At 37.9% G+C, this 21,811-nt stretch overlaps 1 protein-coding gene across 5 annotated transcripts in view; it reads left to right on the plus strand.

Moving 5' to 3' along the window:
• ikzf2 (IKAROS family zinc finger 2) overlaps positions 1-20,077 on the plus strand; it is a 50,785-nt gene extending 30,708 nt beyond the window's left edge. For 4 of the 5 annotated variants that reach the window (XM_058393298.1, XM_058393299.1, XM_058393297.1 and 1 more), the window contains 4 exons: positions 1,130-1,297; positions 11,876-12,013; positions 14,268-14,399; positions 16,507-20,077. In XM_058393298.1, the coding sequence (XP_058249281.1) occupies positions 1,130-1,297; positions 11,876-12,013; positions 14,268-14,399; positions 16,507-17,249 (1,181 nt within the window). In that variant the 3' untranslated portion in view covers positions 17,250-20,077. The remainder of the gene's footprint in view (positions 1-1,129; positions 1,298-11,875; positions 12,014-14,267; positions 14,400-16,506) is intronic. The other variant, XM_058393300.1, reaches the window with a different exon arrangement.
• Positions 20,078-21,811: the final 1,734 nt, after the last annotated feature.

Below are 21,811 nucleotides of genomic sequence, written 5' to 3' on the forward strand. Positions count from 1 at the left end.
AGTTTGTATGTGTCCCATCCCAAACCACAAAAATGTTTTAATCGTTTCCTGCATTTCAACTGATTCGATTCAGAGTTGAATCGCTTTCTTACTAGCTTAAAAAGACACTAGAGTTCTCTTGGAAGCCGACCGAGAGCACCTCACTCAAACAGGTTATTTTGGTCAGTGTTATTGATGTGTTTTGTCACCAAAAGGGAAATTTCATCAGACTAAACACTCTAAACGCTCTTTTAACTAGTGAAGCATTTGATGTGCTAATGTGCATTTGCAGGCTTCAGTGATGGCTGGTATTGAATATTGCATTAACTATTAATAAGCAAAATGTTGTTCAGCCATAGTTAAAAAGTCCCAAAAGACAGATTTTTAGGTCTTTGGAAGATACATTTTCTTGTATTCTTCCCCTTAATTAACTCAGTTAACAGTATCAAAGAGAACTTAACAAAGAATCAAATGATTTAGAATGAAGAATCAGATGATTTAGAATAAAGAATCAAATTATTTGGAATGAAGAATCAGATCATTTGGAATGAAGAACCAAATGATTTGGAATGAAGAATCAAATGATTTGGAATCAGGAATCAGATGATTTGGAATGAAGAATCAAATGATTTGGAATGAAGAATCAAATTATTTGGAATGAGGAATCAGATGATTTGGAATGAAGAATCAAATGATTTGGAATCAGGAATCAGATGATTTGGAATGAAGAATCAGATCATTTGAAATGAAGATTTAAGAATCAGATGATTTGGAACAAGGCATTAAATTTAAAGATAGCAGTTGAAATGAATCGAGGCAACAATCAAAATTTGAATATTATCAAAAAGGGATGGACAAGCGGGCTGGTGTGTAAATACATTTTTATGCTAACATGAAAATAGTTGAATAGGCGCGTCTGATACTTTTAAAATATGCCTTCCCTACATCGTCATCATTCACAAATCAACAGTAGACCAACTCTAGAAGTTGTTCACATTGTTCGGAGTCTACTAAACCGAAGAGAATCGAAAGAACTGAAATCAAGATCATCTTGTAAGGAAGCGTGAGGTTTAAACCACTAGCTTAGGTTGAGTTCTAACTTTTTCTAGTCACACAAATGGAGATCTTGCTTGGTTTCCCTTCCATGCAGGTGATCGTCCATTCCAGTGCAGCCAGTGTGGCGTGTCCTTCACCCAAAAAGGAAACCTGCTGAGACACGTCAAGCTTCACACAGGCGAGAAACCCTTCAAGTGCCCGTTCTGCAGCTACGCCTGCCGCCGCCGTGACGCCCTCACCGGACACCTCCGCACACACTCTGGTACGTCTCCTGTTTTTACCTTAATTCACTTCTTACAGATTTTAGATTTAAGAAACTATAAAGGCTGTTTGAGGTTTAGCTTAGTTCTGGGCTTGGGCTTTGAGGTGAGTTAACCCAGTTTTCCACCTCAACCCAGTTCCTCAGTTATAAGATGCTTAGCAGAAGAAGGCCAACTTAAACAAGGTCAAGGTGAATATATTTCCTCCCAGCATTCATCAGAGTGGCATCATCTGTCCAAATCATCTGTTAACTCTTGCATTCACCTCTTACAAGGCTGAGCTGGATTGTCCCTATGCAGTGTATGAAAAAATAGCCTAAACCCAACCAGAAATGTGGGTCATCAAGTGAAAAAACTCTTTCTGCTTTTTTAAAACGGCATCCAGACATTCTTGATGGGTTTACTCAAAGTTACTCAAGTGTCCTTTGGATATTCCAGGAATTACTCAAGAAGTTTTTTAAGGGTTCACTTGAGGGACATACCATAATACTATAGTTATTTGTCAAGACTGGTAGATTTGAACATTTCCACATATCCTTGTCTCTGTCATTATGTTTAGTTCTATTCAAGTGGTGTACCAGGCTGGGGGCATTGGTAGATCAGTGGTTCGGCTACTCATTGGAGGGTTGTATGTTCAAATCCCAGCACCACCAACCTTCCTCTGTTGGGTCCTTGAGCAAGGCTCTTAAACCTTAAATGTACTTGGCACTGTCCTGTTTTTACTGTAAGGCAGTGCCAGATCCTCAAAGGGAGCATGGCGCAGTGCAGGAAGAGCTTTAAGGTATATGGGTGCTGATCCATTTCCACAGGAAACCAGTTGAGGAAATGAAGCAACAGGAAGGTTTGGGAGGTTGAAGACAAGAGTTACAGGTCTTGGAAGGGGCATAGAGGCAAATCTGCCAGGAGTGACCAGTCCTAACATGACAAGGAACTCAACAAGCACCTGAGTGACCTCTGTGGATAGAAATGGACGAGCCATTCTGATATTGTAAAGGAGACACCTGCATGACTGGGCCAATTCGGCAATATGGGGCAAGAAGGATTGAAGTCGGTTGTCCAGGACTAACCCCAAGGTTGTGTAGCATGATCCTAGAGCTCTCCACAGAGATCACGAGATCTTGTCATGACCTTGCGTCTCTAGGCACATACGTATAGTAGCTTAGTCTTGCTGGGATAGGGTGTCAGCTGATAAGCTGCCATCCCTGAGGAAATGTCTGACAGACATGCTGAGGCATCCGTGTCTGATCCGATTCGGTTGAAACCACTCTAATCCTATACACGTAATCATTCTTACACGAAAGCAAGGACACATGACTCACACCTGCTGAAAAACAGTGGCAGATTCTCGAAGGAACTCTCTCCTGGAGATTGAAAACTATTATTACTGAGTTCTTAGGAATAGTAACAAAGGTGAGCATTAAAGGGCGGGGTTCAGGTTAGCATGTTTTTTCCCTTGAGTCTCTAAGCTAAAGAGGGATTAAGAGAAATGGTGATTGTTTTAAAACCACCGTCTGCTTATTTGTTTCTTGTCCCAAAAAACCCTAAAGAACGATCCATACATTAATCAAAATTGTATCACAATATAGTTATTATCATCATATTGCCCAGCTATAATCTTAACATTTAATATATATTTTGTCTATAAGGTCAGTGTGTGTGTGTGTGTGTGTGTGTGTGTAGTGGTGAGCTGTCGCTATAGTGTGAGTGATTTCAGTGTGTATGACGGTATTCACTGTGACCGAGCCACTTTCTTTCTGCAGAAGTGTGTGTGTGTGTGTGTGTGTGTGTGTGTGTCTGTGTGAGTGTGAATGTGTGTGTGTGAGTGTTTGTGTGTGTGTCCACTCTGTGGTTAGGCCACTCAGGACAAACTCGTCCTGTAGCCTGTGAGACAGAGAACCGCAAGAGGAAACTTTCCTCCACTTGTGCTGTTTTCTCACTGCCACCCTTTCTCTCTAACTATCTTCCACACTCTCTCACTTTTTCTTTCCATCTCTTTCACACTCACTCTCTTGTCTTTCCTTCTCTCTCTCTCTCTCTCTCTCTCTATTTTCTGTCTTCCTCCAGTCTGTCCATCAATCTCTTTGTTATTCGACTGCCCCCCTCTTTTTCTCTACTTTTCTCTTTTTTTCTCTTTGTCTTTCATACCTCTTTTCTGTTTCTTCATATCTCTGCTGTCTGCATTTCTTTCCTTTCATTTTTTCAATTTTTATTCTTTTCTTCTGTCATATCTTCATCTCTCCTTTTTTCAGTCTCTCTTCCACTCCACTTTCATTCTCCCTCACTCTCATCTTCTCTTTAATTTTCTCCTTTTTTCTTTTTACTTCTCATTCCTTCCATCTGCCTTACATTCTCTCCATTTTTCCTTTGCTTTCACATTTTCTCATTCTGTCCACTTTCTCTTTTACTCTCCCTCTTTCTCTGTGTCTTTTCCTCTCATGACCTCATTTCTCTGCTTTCCTTTCTCTCCGTTCTCTTTCTGTATCTCATTTTCTCACCAATTCCACTTCCCCCATTGCTCTCTTCTTACTCTCTTCTTCTCTCCCTCCACTTTTTCTGTCTTTCTTCCTCTCTGTCATTCTACTCATCCTCCCTTTCTCTCTCTCGCTGATTCTCTCTTCCTCTTCTTCAAGTTTTCTTTCCCCACCTTCTTTACTATTTATCCCTTTCTTCTCTTTCTCTCCTCTCTTTTTCCCTCCATTTCCTTTTACCTCTTCTCTCTTAATACAGTCTCCTTCATCTCTTTCCTTCCTCTTCTGTTCTTCTGCCTCTCACTTCAACACACTTTCTTTTTTTTCTGTCCTTTTACTTTCTTTCTCTCGTCTTTTTATCTCTCACTGTCTTTCTCTTTTTCTCTCTATAACTCGCTCTCCCTCTCTCTGCCTCAGTTCAGTCACTCTGTATAGTTTCTTTACCTCAATCAATCAATCCATCAATCCGTCATTCTGTCACACTGTCATGGTGTGTGTGTGTGTGGGGGGGGGGGGTCATCGGATACCTGGAGCAGCGAGCCGAGCCCGCAGTCACCCTGGGACAGACTCGTTGTGAGTCGCAGGGAGAGCAGGAGCGCTCTATCTCACTCATCATGTTTTGCTGTTTTTCTTTGTCTTTTCTCATTTCCTGTTTTTCAGCGCTAATCGCTCCGAGCACCTGGGATACGCTGAGTTTCTAGGCCAGGCAGTTAATATGTCACATTTCTGCACACGCTCTCTTCAGGTGCTGAATTATTAATCGTGGTTTAGCGCTAGTTCTTTCTTTTTTTTCCACGTCAAAAGAGATATTAGCATTCTCTGTCTTTTCTTACAGTTTAAATAAAGAAATGGATGCATTTCGTCCAAGAACAGGGAGTGTGCTCTTTAACCCCCTCCCCCGACAGAGCGCACACTACATACAGAACTGCAGCTGTAGAGTTTCAGACTTTACATCAGACTTTCCTCCCACGACGTGATGCTTCGGCGTCTCAGACAGGGAGAGAGAGAAAGAGAGAGAAAGAGAAAAGGACATCATTGTCCTGATCCTCCCTCAGCAGCCATTTGCCACCTGCGCCTCATAGGAATGTCAGGAACTCAGGGCAGGTCAGACTGCATGTTGTGCAATAAGGACTTTCCACCTCGGACTAAAAAAGTGGAGAGAGAGAGAGAGAGAGAGAGAGAAGGTGAATGAGACAGAGACAGACAAAGAACAAAAAAACAGACAGAGAAAGAGACAGCAATCGAGACAGAGAGAGAGAGAGAGAATAAGAGAGAAGTGGACAGACAGAAAGACAGAGATCTAGACAAAAAGCAAATGAGAAGTGAGAGAAAGAGTAAGAGAGGATAGAAGAGGAAAGAAAGACAGGGAGAAAAAAAGAGAGAGAGAGAGATCTAGAAAGAAGGTGAGTGAGACATAGACAAACAAAAAACAATAGACAGAGAAAAAGATAGCATAAGAGCCAGACAGAAAGAGAGAAAGGAGAGAGATAAAGAGAGAAAAGTGAGTAGACAAACAGATAGACAGACAGAGATAAAGATAGAACGCAAATGATAGAGTGCGAGAGAGAGAGAGAGAGAGACAGAGAGAGAGAGAGAGAGAGAGAGAGAGAGAGGACAGAAGGGGGAAGAAAGAGGGAGACTGACAGAAAAAGAGCTGAGAGCTGAGAGAGAGGAAAGAGAGAGAGAAAGACAGACAGACATGACAGGCAGAGATCTAGACAAAAAGCAAATGAGTAAGAGTAAAAGAGCCAGACAGAAAAAGAGAGAGAGGACAGAGAGAGACAGACAGGGAGATGTACTAATGTGTCGTCACAGTGAAACACCTGACACTGAATTAGTGCTGAAAAGCTCAGGAAATGAACAGTGTGTGTGTGTGTGAGTGCATGTGTGTGTGTTTGTGTGTGTGTGTGTGTTTGTGTGCGTGTGTGTGCACATATATATGTGTGTGTGAGTGCACATATATATGTGTGTGTTTGTGTGTGTGTGTGTGTGATGCTGCATGTCTAGGAAAAATGAGGTTAAATTATTTCATTCTTTGAGTATGTGTGTGTGTGTGTGTGTTAGTGTGTGTTAGTGTGTGTGTTAGACTGTGTGTCTTTAGGGATAAAAAATGTCTCCATTCTAACAGAAAAAAAGCCCAAAAGTACAAATCAGCTTGTTTCAGATTCAGATCTCTGTCCCCTGAACGCTCGGTTCTGTGTGGAACCACGTAACAACTAAAACCACTGACTCTCAAGAAACCGACGAGGCATGATTACTCCCTTTTTTTTTTAAGTGTAATAAGGATGACGGTGGATATTTAAATCATTGTGTGTGTGTGTGTGTGTGTGTGTGTGTGTAGCTGGGCACTTGTGCTGATGAGCAGCAGTTGATAGACATTGACATGAAGTGAAATGTCATCTTCATCTCACAATTTCCTGTTTTCAACCCGAATGGATGCGGTTAAGTGGGCTTTAATGCAACACTAAAGGCATTTGCATATCAAGAATAGACGCTGATGCAGGGATTTTTTTCACACATCCAACATCACGCCGTCGTCTGATTGGATGTCGAGTAGCAACAGTAACATTTCACCACTTTAGTTTCAACTTTTTTTTGTACAAGTCATGCACATACAGGTCTGCAATAGACACTCATATGTTTTACCCCAACACACACACTCAGTGTGCAGGTGCTGTCCCAGTTCACTGGACCAAACCACTGCCTTTCTTCTCATTTCCATTTTGTGGTGCAGTGCATTTCTGAGTGTGGAGACGGAATCTCCTCAGAGACGGCCGCAAGCTGCCACTTTACACTCCCATTTACTGTAATGATCGAATTGTGTGTAAAAATCCTCCTGTTGTACAAAGACTGAAAGTGTGACAGAACCAGACAGGAGTATCGTCATCATGACCCACTCATATCTCTCAGTTTTCCAAACACTGATCTGATGACACGTCAGTCTCTGACGTCAGCGGCTACCAGCTCAACATTCGCCTGGGTTTTTAAAGGCCTTTATTTTCATCCGAACTTAAAGATGTCTATCTATCTATCTATCTATCTATCTATCTATCTATCTATCTATCTATCTATCTATCTATCTATCTATCTATCTATCTATCTATCTATCTGTTGGTGTTTATTCCATTTATTAATTATATTTCCATTTAATAATGAACTTTTTTATTATTGCCTTATTCATTTTTATTTCTTTTTAGTGTTTATTTATTTATTTATCCACTTATTTATTTACTCATGTGTTTACTTATTTGTTTATTTCCATTTATACCACTTATTACCATTCCATATATTTTTCATTTATCATCTGTTTGTCCATCTATTTGTCTTCCTGCCTGTCTTTTTTTTTCTGTCTGTCCATCTGTCTCTCTGTCTGTCTACCTGTTTGTCTGTCTGCCTTTCTGTCTGTCTCTTTGTCTGTCTGCCCATCTATCTGTCTGTCTGTCTGAAAGAGGATGCACTGAGGCACTTTATAAATCTCAACACTTTCCTTTAACGCTAGCGCTGAGTGACTGATGAGTGACCGATCCGGTCTGTCTCAAACTTTAACATACTGTATGCTCCCTAGTGTGCTGTGGATCATCTACTTCCTGCAGACAAAAACCCTTCTGCTTTTCTAACACAGTATCGGTGAGGGAGCGAGGGATTTCCGCCTGAGAGTCTCTAAAATGCATCAGTTTGGAAAAAAAGACAATTAACTGTGCAGTGTGCTCGCTGTTCACATCTTTCTCGGTACAGCAGATATATAGAGATAGATAGATGTGAAAATAAAAACTTTCACTTCTGCCATTTTGTCTTTCACTCATCATTTCAGCTGCTATACCTTATATGGAATTTTGTGGGCGTCAACAAATGCAAATCAGCTGTAACATACACACACCTGGCTCTTTACAGGTGATTCAAATCCAGAAGACGTTTTTAGTTCAGTTTCGTTACACGAACATTTCCACACACATTTATTAAACGGGGCCAACTGTCTCAGGATAAATACTGCCGTTTATCTCAGGAAGAAATACTTTCATTTATCTCAGGAAAAAATACTCTCAGTTATTTTAGAAAAAAAATACTCTCCTTTATCTCAGGAGAAAAAAGTACTCTCCTTTATCTCAGAAATAAAACTCTCCTTTATCTCAGGAGAAAAAAATACTCTTATTTAACTGAGGAAAAAAATACTCTCATAGATCTCAGGAAAAAATATTCTCCTTCATCACAGGAGCAAAAAACATTCTCCTTTATCTCAGGAAAAAATACTTTCATTTATCTCAGGAAAAAATCCTCTCATTTATTTTAGAAAAAAAATACTCTCCATTACCTCAGGAGAAAAAAAAATACTGTCCTTTACCTCAGGAAAAAAAAACTCTCATTTGTCTCGGGAGAAAAAAATACTCTCATTTAACTGAGGAAAAAAAAGAAAAAAAAATACTCTCATCGATCTCAGGAAAAAATACACTCTCCTTTATCTCAGGAGCAAAAAATATTCTACTTTATCTCAGGAAAACAAAGCTCTCCGTAATCTCAGGAGAAAAAAAATATTCTCCGTTATCTCAGGAGAAAAATATATTTTCCTTTATCTCAGGTGAAATAAATACTCTCTTTAATCTCAGAAAAAAACCTTCCTTAATCTCAGGAGACAAAAATACTCTCATTTATCTAAGGAGAAAAAACACTGATTTATCTCAGGAGAAAGAAATACTCTCATTTATCTCAGGAGCAAGAAATATTCTACTTTATCTCAGGAAAAAAAAGCTCTCCGTAATCTCAGGAGAAAAAAAATATTCTCCGTTATCTCAGGAGAAAAATATATTTTCCTTTATCTCAGGTGAAATAAATACTCTCTTTAATCTCAGAAAAAAACCTTCCTTAATCTCAGGAGACAAAAATACTCTCATTTATCTAAGGAGAAAAAACACTGATTTATCTCAGGAGAAAGAAATACTCTCATTTATCTCAGGAGAAAAATATTCTGTTTTACCTCAGGAGTAGAATACTCTCTGAGAAAAAATACTTTCATGTATCTTAGGAAAAGAATAAATTTTACTTATTATACCTGTAAGGTTGGAAAAAAATTGTCTCTCGTATCTCATTTATCCAATAATCTCAGGAACAAATACATATTCAGGCAGAAAGAAAGCACTAGTTCTATAAAGCACTATAAACTTCTGGTATTTAGAGTATTGTATGTATGGTTTATAGTTTCTTTTTATCACCATGAGTAAAAATATTTTATTATACAGTTCAACATGACATTTTTCATTAAAATCAGGACATTTTAATTAAGAAGAAGAACGCGTGTGTCGTACATGTGTGTTGTTGAACAGCACAAGCAGAATCCTGTCACCTCTGGTCAGAAGTGCTGTTTATTTCTCTTTTAGTTTTCTTTTCTCCATTTCACTCATGATCAGTTGATCACGCCCTTGTGGAAGACAAACACACTTGGGTTCAGTCTCTGATTCACACACATCCTGATCCATCTTTTCTCACGGTGTTAGATGACAAAGTCGGTGCAGATTTTCATCTGTGAAAAGTCGCCTCAGCCTCGTCTCATCCCTCCGCCGTCTCGCTTTCACTATCAGCTTCACTGCGCCCTTCCTGAAATGCGTCAGTGGTGTTTTCATAATCCACGCTCTTTACAGGTAATGGCACGAGTCTGATCGTAACAGGTGGCAGGTTTTTTTTTTTTTTTTTGTTCAGAATACGTTCTCACGTGCAGGTCCGTATTCTCACAGTCGAGCGGCTTTTGATGAACAATACTGAAAGTGCCTGACACCACAGAGGCTGAAGCGGGCCTTCAAATTGGAAACGCTTTTGGCTGACTCAACTCGTTGGCCTTATTGCGCCTGCAAAGCTTCGCATGTGAATGAATGAAAGAAAGTGTATGGGTTAATGAATGACTCAACAAAAACAATGAATGAAGCTTGCGTGGATTCATGGAACATGACGTGTTCCTGGAGGCACTGGATCCTCCTCTTCCTCCTCCTCCTCATCCTCCTCCTCATCCTCCTCTTCCTTTTCATCCTGCTGTGCTGGCCCACACTGGAACACTGGGCTGTTTGGGCTGGTGTGTGTGTCATCCTAGTGTGTGTGTGTGTGTGTGTATGGAGGCTTAGTGTCAGTGGAACTGAGACAATGATTCACCTCACACCTGCTCTGGCTAAGCAGAAAAAAAAACCTCCCTCTGTTCCTTTCTGCTGCTCTGAGCGATTTTCCAGCTACTACACGAGTGTGGGTGTTGTGTGTGATGAAGCCCGTGTTCCTGTGGCTCGGGCTGTCACAACTAATTCCACTCTTTGAATAAGACTCAAATTTGTTATAATATTGTATATTAAAGTGAAACGTTTACATTTTTTTAAGTGATTTTTCCGTCATACTTAATGAAGTAGAAAATGAATAAATGTACGCAGTCTCTATAGTATTTCTTATGTTTTAAGCACTATATATATATATACAGTTTTTTAAAATATATTGATCATACAGAAACTTCAGTGATGTCAGATGATCTATGTGTCATGCTGAAATGCATGTTTTTGTCTCTAAAAACCCTCCAAAACACCTAAATATGGCACTATTAATAACATTGTTCCTTAATAATCTTTAAAATATTTAATCTTCAAAATTTTCTAGTGGTTTATCATTGGGGTTTTTTTTATTCATTTATTTATTTATTTATTTATTTAGTTAGTTAGTTAGTTAGTTAGTTAGTTAGTTAGTTTTTGCATGAAAGACACAGTGTCTTAATCGGATATTAATTTGTATCGCTGTACGTTAAAACCTGAAATATATTTTTAATTTAACATTAACAGTACAGCAGATGAAGGTTCAGTTAGCTTATCCTTCAAAGGAGTCCTTAAAATCGAATTAACGAAGGAAACCAAATGCTATTATTTTAATAAATAATAATGCTTATTATTTATTATTTACTTAAGTCGAAATAGTGAAGAGTAAAAGAATGACAGAATAACCAACATGCTTTAATTGTAATTTCCTGGCTTTGTTACGTTGTGTGCACAATTAGCTGTTTATCCAAAATATATATATTTATGTATAATTTTAAGATTACAGTTTGAATTCAATAAATAGATATAGGCAGTTTTAATTTTCACTATATATTTTCATTTTTATCATTAAGCTACCTCTTGTTTTTATTGCACATCTGATCACATCATATCATATTATCATATGGTTGCCAGCAAAGGAAAAAATCCCTGTTTTTATTGAACATCCCAGACTTCTATGCAAGAATAATCAGGTGGAGGTGTGAACAATAATTTAATAAGATATACTAATAACTATAATTAAGAACCCGAATGGAGAGGTTAGATATATTGGAGATATATCTTTATATAGTCCTTTTTTTTAATGTGTCATTTGGCTTCTGATCAAGTCATATCGTTATTATTATGGTTGCCATCAAAGGAAAAAATCCCAGTTTTTCTTGAAAATCCCAGACTCCGTCTCCTCTATTCAAGAAAAATCATGCGGGAGATGTGAACTATAATTACATAAGATATAATAAAAAAATGATTAATATATAATTCAGAATAAGTTGCATAACCCGAATGGAGATGTTAGAAAATTTTGGAAATATATATCTATATTTGGTACATTTATTTTTTAATTGTGTCGTTTGGCTTCCGGCTCAACTCCTACATCCCTGCGTGAAGCTCTGATGAAAATACGCTTTAATGCCGGTGTTTCTGCTGAGAAATCAAAATGGAAGGTGTAAAAGTTTCTGATTAAATAATAAAAGTGTTCTCTTCTACGCTTCTGAAATGATATCATTTGTTCCATGGCACTGATTTTATGACTGGGTGTGTGACAGGCTGCACGTCTTACGCCAACCTCATGGAGAGACTAGCTTTTACGTTGTGAGTGTAAGCGTAGTGTTTTTATTTCTGTGTGGGATTTATTCCACTCTGAGCTTCACCCTTTTTTTCTTTTTTTTTTCTGCTGACCCATCTCAGACATATTGAGTTGCATCATCACGAGAACATGCCCACTCTCTTGGTTACTACCTCAAAAAGCGAAACTGCTCTTGTGCGTACAGTCTGAATGACTTGCATCGTAGTATTACTAATAGACACATTTCTCTCCTTTGATGTCCTCTCTCTTTTTTAGTGGGTAAACCACACAAGTGTAACTACTGTGGGCGGAGCTACAAGCAGCGCACGTCATTGGAGGAGCACAAAGAGAGGTGCCATAATTACCTGCAGAGCGGAGGCATGGACTCCGCCCCTAATCCGGGTCCGTATTCAGGTGAGTGGTTCGGGAATTTTATCCGTTAGCAATTTTAGTCATTAGGGATGTAGTCATGATGACCGTTTGTCAAGTCTAAGACCAGGACTAAGCAAGGGGTTTAAGGTCTAGTTAGAAACACGTTATTCGAGGCCATGCCTACTCGTTTATGGCTTCATCCAGGGACAGAAGCGACAAAAATTATTTTTATAAACGCTCATCAAGACCAAGATCATGAATATTAAGACTAATACGCAAAACTGAGACAAGTCCAAGTGCCAACACAGAAAAAAAGCATCTTGGGTCCTACAGTCTTTGTATTTATTATGAATAAATTCTATTTAAATTAGTTTAGTAAAATAAGCCCTGCCCACAAACCAGGTCCTCTGACCATAGAGAGAGAGATAGAGTCACAACCGCCATCCAATGCATTCGATAATCAGTGTTTAATCCACATATACACTTATAATGAAGTAATTGAAGTAATTGAAGCTTAGAAGTAATATGCTTAATTCTATTCTATGTCTAATTTCTTAAATTTTGCAACTTTGATGAAGCAAAGTGTCGCATGCCACTGAAAAGCTACTAAACAGCGTAGTTGTTGTTATGACCGGCGTGTGTCCATTTGCATTTCTAATAGACCACAATGTATGCTAAGAAATCACATTGTATTATTAAAATCTAATTATTTATACTGAAGTCTTATCATGTGCATTAAACTGTTTTTAAAAATATAAGCCATTAACATATTTTTATATATATTTCAATGTTTTCATACATGTGTATTCATTTATGCAAATGAGGATCCATCTAATTGCATATGCATAACGTTGGAAAGGAAATAAGTTAAAGGAATTAAAATGTATTTCACTCGTTAGACAGAAATATATAAAAATAAAAGATATATTTAAAATATCTATATATATATAATATATGCAAATGTATCTATATTTTATTAGAGCAATCCTTATTTAGATTAATGAATGTCCTTTTTTATAAAAAGTTTCAATATTAATAAAAGAAAATGAAATATAAAAAAAGAAAATCTGGCAAAGATTGAGATTTATATTCGATCCCTCCATCCTTTCCTCTGTCTATCTCTCCCTCCATCCATCCATCTCTACACTGTTGAAGGCCATAAGAATCATGCTGTTATCTAGTGGATAATAGCTTTTACCCATCTGTTCATCTGTCTGACAGTATGAATGTCTTTTTATTTATCCATCCATCCATTTGTCTGTCCATCCATCTGTACACCACTGTAGGTCTTTTATCTTGATAGATATGGCTTCCTTACAACCATCCGTTAATCATCTATCTATCTATCTATCTATCTATCTATCTATCTATCTATCTATCTATCTATCTATCTATCTATCTATCTATCTATCTATCTATCTATCTGTCCATCCATCCACCCATCTATCTATCTATCTATCTATCTATCTATCTATCTACCTGCCCATCCATGCATCCATCCATCTGTCCATTCACCTGTCAGTGCATCAGTCCATCCATCCATCCATTCATCCATCTTTAGATTTATGAAAAAAGGTTCAAACAATGCCACTCTAACACTTTTATCTGAGCATTACATAAATGAAATTCAGATTAGGTTAATAAGAATATATAAAAGACTTACATCAATTGCAGATTTTTTATATATATATATATTCTTCGATCTGTACTGAGTAAAGCCACATGCTTGTCCATGTTGGTTAGTCTGTGTTACAGGCCTGTTTCACATGATATAACTAGGACACCTAAATGTCTGACCTCAATCTCTCTTTTGATTAGATTTCACAAGCCCTTCTTTCATGGCAGCGTCATACAACTCCATCTTAATCTGAGTCATGCTGTTGGTCTCAGACACCTTTAAGCAAATTGTATATGACAAATAAACTGTTGCACTGATGCTCATTAAAAACTTTACGCAGTACCTTGTTTTGAGATATAGTCAGGTATTGTAGTTTTTGATGTTAAATTAAACCCCGCCCCTAATGTTCCTTTAGGCAGGTGAAAGGGGCCCAAAATGGGTCACAACCTCAGTAGACTTGTCTTCTGTCATTTACCATCTTCCACCAATATTATTTCACAACTCGATACCAACAAATCGGTTTAATTTCCATTAATTTCATCCCCACAATCGATGCTAATCTTAATCCCTGCAGCGTAGTATGCTTATGGATGAACCTGCACATCGTTAACGCCAATATTTAGCTGACTGTAGCTTGCTTCATAGCATACCTGCATGACATTCCTCATTTCTCTACAGCAGAGGTTCCTAAAGAGCCGAGATCTCTGGGAGAGGTCCCCAACCTAGCGCCTTTCGAACGGCCACCCGTCATCGAGCGACTGCAGGCTAACGTGGCCAAGAGGAAGAGCACCACGCCGCAAAAATTTGTTGGTGAGTATCCGTTCTCCATAAATGCTTACAGAGTTAATAACATGTATGCATGCACTGGTAATATGACAAAGGTTTGAGAGCAGTCACCTCACCAATGGAAATACTGTAGCCTTAGTCAAAATGAGAACTGATTGCTAAATATAACCACAAATATTTCCTTTCGAGGCAGAGATCATAATGTCAGTAAAATGGGCTTAGAGCCAAAACAGGTTTCGTACTCGACTTGAAAATATGAAAATCGGTAAACAGTAGCCAGGTCGATAATGACTAATAAAATCTCTCTCTCTATATATATGCATTTTCTTCTTCTTCTACAATATTCCGGGTCCTACGATGCGCACATTATGCAAATCCTCATGTAAAATGTTTGGTGCAGTGTGGTCTTGGGGTGAAAGTGTTTGCTAAATCCAAACACTGCAGGAAAGCGAAAGAGAGAGTGAGCCTAATTTGCTACAGACTGGAGATGTTTTTTCCCCTTGTGGTTTTTTCACACCTGTAAATCGAGCAATGCGCTCACCACATCCACGTTAGTCAGGGGTTAAATTCGCTCACCCATCTCTTCACACGGGGCTTTCCAACTTTATTCAGAGCAAAAAAACATGAAAACACAAGAATGATCGAAACTCAAAAAATATATCAGCTTCATTTTTTCATCGCAATGTCCGTGTCTGGTGGAAAATGGTGTTGAACTTTGAATGTTGCGATTTTTTGTATTAATTATTTTGTAGTACTAAAATTAACCAAAATTTATAATTACATAACTGAATAGTTAGGAATTTATTAATATATTCATTAATAAGCATGTAACCAGAACTTCATCTCAGATATGTAAAGAATAAACATAACAAACGTAATTCTGGGAAAAAACACAAACCCTTCCGTAAATGTTAAATAAACATCCACAGAGAAACTTAAACAAAACACAAAAGATCTGAAGATTACCGTGTGTTAATGTAAACCTGTGTCAGAGCTGCTGTTAGAGATCCTTCATCAACAACTTCCGACCAATCAGATTCCAGAATTATATTATAATAGCAACATAATTAATGTAGACACACCAAACAGGGGCAGTGGTAACTCAAGTGGTTAAGGCACTGAGTCATTGACCAGAAGGTCAGGGTTCAAGCCCCAGCACCCTGCCAAGCTGCCACTGTTGGGCCCTTGACCAAGGCCCCCAACCCATCCTGCTCCAGGGGTGCTGCATCATGGCTGAACCTGTGCTCTGACCCCAACCCCCAAGGATGGGATATGCAAAAAAAGAATTTCACTGTACAGAAATGTATATGTGACAAATTGAAAATCACAAAGTTTCCTATAGCAGCTGCATGAGAGTTTATAATAAAAGACCAGAAATGTAACACTGACTGAAAACATTGTTTTGTTTCGTATTTACAAGGACATTATTTTCAATGACTTTAAACACAAAGCAAAATAAATAAAAATCAAGGATTCAATGCTCAAATCCAGAACCTGAACTTAAGCCTGAATTAAATCAGACTTTTTGTAATTTGGACAAACTTCTATGACTTAAAAAATATGAAAATAAATACATTTTAAAATATATCAAATATGTAAGATATATTTTCACTTTGGTTTTTAATTTCTTAATAGAACTCGGTGTTAGACCTGAGGCTGATGAAATTAAACATTCAACCAAGAATGTACAATATCCTGTTATTGTTTCTGGTGTTGCTGCTGCTGCTGCTGCTGCTGTTGCGCTTTAGTGCATATTTAAAGAATGTAATTTAGACCCAAACAAGTTTGAAAAACAGTTTCAGTTCTGAAATCTGATCTGCGTTCAAAGCCGTTATAAAGCAAACGCTCGATAAACACACGTGACCACATCACAGCCATTAAACATTACTCTGTATAAATGTGACACACGTACGGATTGAACCCCGAGACGAGGGAAACCAAAGATCTAACACTGGATTTGTGTTGATTGTGTTTTTGGAGGCTAAATAATCTTATTCTTTCAGCCTTTTTGTTGCTTAGCAACCAGAACTTACTGTTGATAGATTTAATTGTTTAAGGCCAATGTTTTATACAAGCCAGCGTGGCTTTTGAAAATGTACTGGTTTCAAACGTTTGTTGATGTGTTGTGCAGGAGAGAAGATGATGCGCTACTCCTACCCCGACCTGAACTTTGATTTAGGCCTCAAGTACGAAAAGGAAGCAGAGATCATGCAGGCTCACATGATGGACCAGGCTCTCAGTAACTCCATCTCTTATATGAACACAGAGACTCTGCGTCCCATAATATCTCACCCGTCGTTGGCCATGCCCGAGGTGGTGCCCATGGTGAACCCCCTGTTCCACTCCGTCTACCCTCTCGGCCCGCGCCTGGAGCGGCCGAGCAGCCGCGAGTCTCTCCATCTGCCCCACCATCCGTCCCACCAACCGGAGTTTTCCACCCGCGCCAATGGTGCAATCGCACTCACGCGGCCCAAAACCTCCCAGGCAATGCGAGGGGAGGTGCACGACGGGCGCGATCGCTCTCCGAGCAACAGCGGGCACGATTCGGCCGACTCGGCTCGCAGCAGCCCACGAGACAAACTCGTGAATCAGACAAATGCCGGCGTCAGGGCGGCGCTAGCACGGCCGGACGAGGGCGCCCATCAGCCAGGCGGCAGAGACGGGATCCGAGTGTTCGGCCCAGAAGGAAACGAGGTGCGAGTGTTCCAGTGTGAGCACTGCCGCGTCCTTTTTTTAGATCACGTCATGTACACCATCCACATGGGTTGCCATGGCTACAGAGACCCCCTCGAGTGTAACATCTGCGGCCATTGCTGCAAAGATCGCTACGAGTTCTCCTCGCACATCGTCCGCGGAGTGCACACCTTTCGTTAAGGGGACTCGATGGAGATACGAGACACCGCGATATATAAATATATACACACACATTAGCAAATACGTATATGAAGGTTTTACTCCAGCAGGTTATGATTTTGATTCTGAAGGCGATATATTTGGGAGAGGGTTTTAGTTTAAACATGTAGATGATGTGAATGAATCGAATTTTTCTCTGCATAGACAGACACTCACTCTTTTATTACTGATTTTTTTTTTTTTTTTTTACCTGCACCATCCAAAAAAAACAGAGCAGCTATATTACCTTAAACGTCATGAAGGGTTTTTTTTTGTGTGTGTGTGTGTGTATGTGTGTGTGTGTGTGTGTGTGTGTGTGTGGGTTTGATCTTTAGTGAGTCTTTTCTTGCTGTCATTCCTGTCACTAAAGGACTTTAAGAGATTTTATAGATGTCGCCATATGAGAGTATCAGGAACAAAGTGCGCTTGCACACAAGGGACCTTCAGGGGAATAGGGAAAAGACTAATAAATGTTTTTTTTTTTGTGCTGCTGTGTTTTCTCAGTGCCTTGCCGATGTTTGGACTGTTATGATTTAGAGCTTGCCTTTTTTCCATCATCTTTATAGACCATGTCATATTATTATAGCCTTAGCATTAGATTTTTTTTTTTTTTTTTTAAATTTTATTTATTTTTATTTTTTGTTTTATTTCACCATGAGTACACAGGATCACACTCTCCCCGTCATGCTTGTGTACTACAACTACTACGCTTCCCATGCTGGCATTGTGATGTAGCTTCGTAGCCACATTAATAAACCACCAAGCACCAATTTATGACAGGTTTCTTTCTTTCTTTCTCTTTCTTTCTTTCTTTCTTTCTTTCTTTCTTTCTTTCTTTCTTTCTTTCTTTCTTTCTTCCTTTCTGCATTTGCGCACACTTTAACGAGCCTCTCCATTGCGCCAGTAGCACGATGTCTTATCCGTTTGTCGGTGTAGCTTCTCTGTCACTAACCCACTCACTCAGCAGGTAACGATCACAGCTCGCACTTTATTACGCTGCTTTATGATGCTGGTTATTACAGTACAAAAGCTCTAGGCTACAGAGCTGGGTATTAGCTTGTTTTCTTACACCTCAGGATTTTTTTTAATTAACTTCTTACTTTTAAATAAAAAAAAGCAGGTCTCTGTAATATTGTAGATTTAGTTGAGATAAATCCGATCCGCTGTTTGCATGGACCTAAAATTGGGCCTGAAACAGACCTGAATACACCAGAGAAGCCTGTAATGCGCTAAAAATGATTAATATTACATATATGTTTTTTCATTTTTTAAGTTTTAGCTCTTTATCATATAGCACATGCCCTCCTTGCATTTCTCAGACCAAATATTATACATTCTTGACCCTGGAAATCAATTTTAAAAGCGAAATCTTTAATTATGCCATCTAATCCGATACCACAGCTTGGTTAAATTCTCTAATTTGATTGGTCAGATTTAATTTCTATAAAAGTTTATCCTGTTACATGACCAGTCATTGTTTATTATTATTATTATTATTATTATTATTATTATTATTATTATTATTATTATTATTATTATTCATTTTAATAGTAATAATAATAATGTGCTTGTTGTGTTAAGTGAAAGCTCCTTATTTTAACGGTTTTTTTTTTCAACAATTGTGGAATAAGTCAGATGTTTCTCTCTAACATGACAAGCCGCATTTTTTTAAAAAGAGATCTGAGAAAGGGAAACGAGCGTTTGTAGCTGCTATAACGTGCCTCCTGGACGTTCCAGGTCATTAAACGTTAGCAAACTGCTGTGTAGAGGAATAAAACACTCCAGGATGTGCTGTAAAGGGAAATGAATCAACTTTCTGGTAATAATAAACACCTTGTCATTTATTATTTTCCTTGAACAGCATGCCATCAACGGTTTTATTCCTTACTTCATTGTCGTTTTGAAATTTAGACAGAATTATCCATCAGTGTTTCTGCTAAAAAGGTTTTGATTTTTGATTTTTTTCGTTACTCTTCTAAGCGTAGGAAATCTACAGCCTGGATACCTTGAACAAGTCTAGGCGGTCTAACACTTATAGCCTTATTGCTTCCTGTTTCTTTAGTGCTTCGAACATTCTTTCTCACTTTGGGGTGTTTTTCCGTCTGCATGGTGATCAGTGTTAGCATCATGTTGCTTTTCACATTTTCTCTCCTTTACCAAATGGATTATGGGTAAAAACTGTGAATGATCTCGAGGCCGTGAGTCGTAGCACTGATCGAACTTACACATTCCTTTAATTTTTTCTTCTTTTTTTTTTACATAGAGCAGAGTTACGTGTGTAATGTGCAGTTAAAATGTTTTTTGTTTTTTTTTTGAACAAACACAAGTATTGAAACTCAGAAATGAAATGACCAGTTGTATGTATTTTATTGGAATCATCTTTTCTGTCCATTTTGTGCACTGTAGCTTACCTGGATAATTGTAGATTACTTGTAAAAATGAATCTGGAGATTTGTTACATATCATGATGGCTTACTGTCTGGCTTGTGTTTTAAAAGAAAATATTATGTAGGAAAAGAAAAAAAAAAAAGAACAAAAAAGGATATAAAAATGGACCCAAAGAAGGAGGTGAAGGACGCATCGACGTAAAGACTATGTTTACAGTCACAAGCACACGAGTGTTCGTTTATTAAATCTACACTTTGGGATCAGTGGAACGTACTTGAAGTTAAATCAGTGGCACTCCGAGTCTTGCTTGTTTTTACATTTATGTGTATGGGGTTTAACATTACTGTAAATATATATATTTTTGTGAAAGAAGTGTTTTTTTAATGACTATGGGCCTTACAATCAGCAAAAACAAGGCCTTGCAGTGTATATATCTATATGTATATCTATGTATATATATATATATATATATATATATATATATATATATATTTATATATATATATATATATATATATATATATATATATATACACATCCATTTATATATATATATATATATATATATATATATATATAGTGACTAAATGTATAAATGAAATGCAGTATATTTTGGTACAGAAGTTAAACCAGTTGATTTTTTTCTGTGTGCGTGTTTAAACTTTTTGGGCCTTCTCAGGTATTGTGTTGCCAAGATGCCTAGAAAAAGTGGCATCTTAACGAACTGATACAGTAGAACGTGATTTTTTTATGAGAAAAAGGAGGGTTTTTCTTTTTTTTTTACAACGTGTGAAACGTTTAACCCTCTGAAGGAAAGATGTAAGGTGTTGGATTTTAAAGCATGGACTTTTTCTGCATTAAATACCTTTAAACTCTCAGCGTGTCGTGGCATCTGTGTTCTTTTCTTTTCTTTCTTTCTTGCCTTTCGTTTATATTTGTGGACGTGTTTCGACATGTCTCTCATCAGTTACTATTGTTTGTGGTGTGTGTGGGTGTGAATGTGGACCTATCTATCTATCTATCTATCTATCTATCTATCTATCTATCTATCTATCTATCTATCTATCTATCTATCTATCTTCTTTTGTCTGCTCATTTATTCACTTCATGTATTAGTGCAAAAGTAATAAAAACGAAACTTCTCATTTGCTATTTTAAAATAATACTAAAAAATATATATAACAAATTTCTTAAAGGGTGTACAAACTTTTGCACTCATCTCTTGTTCTTGAAAATGAAAGATAAGTTTCATTCACTGATTCATTAATCCACAGATCCATCGATTCGTTGATCCACTGATTTGTCGATTCGCCGATTCCTTGATTCATTGATTGTCAATCAGGGAGAGTGTAATATTAGACCCAGGCACATTTTTCACATTTTCCTACACACATTCTGCATGAATGTCATACGAAATAAAAGCATGAAGTCTCAGGAAAATATTTTATATTTATTATTATCGTCATATCTTATTTCCGTAAGTGGTTTTAGTTAGATAAGTTAGTTAAGAGAGATTGCACTTGTAACAGTTTGCCTCATCAGAAGCAACAGGGCCTGAGCAGGAAGGGTGGGTGGCATATTTGTGTGTGTGTGTGTGTGTGTGTTTGTGTGTGTGTGTGTCTGTGTGTCTGTGTGTGTGTGTGAAGTGTGTGATATACCCCTCCGACAAGTGTTAATAGACCATATATGTACACCCCAGCTTAGTAGATACGTGTAAGATAAAAATATACTTATATATTTTATATACTTATATATACTTAAATATACTTATACTTATACTTATATAACTGTATATTATATGTTCAGAATAACGCACAACAGACTGTAATGTTATACAGAAATAATAACCACATAACCACCTCTTTCGTTCCGCTTACACCACAGCGATTTGCCAACAATTACAAGCTTTAATTTATTACCACATGACACATCTCACATCTTAAAGAGCTAACGTTAGATTTAAATGTTGTGGGGCTTCGTGTGAGCTTCTGATCAATCAGATTCGAGAATATACGATTGTTTATATGCCAAGTCAATTTATACAGTATACAAGGGCTACGTTACTGCGCTGCCACGTGTCAACTTGCCCCAAACTGATGTGTGCTTTATCTCAAGGCTACATTTAACTTAACATTGGATTTCAGTTTTAAAAACCT

The sequence above is a fragment of the Hemibagrus wyckioides genome, linkage group LG06, assembly GCF_019097595.1.
Source record: "Hemibagrus wyckioides isolate EC202008001 linkage group LG06, SWU_Hwy_1.0, whole genome shotgun sequence".
Taxonomy (NCBI): domain Eukaryota; kingdom Metazoa; phylum Chordata; class Actinopteri; order Siluriformes; family Bagridae; genus Hemibagrus; species Hemibagrus wyckioides.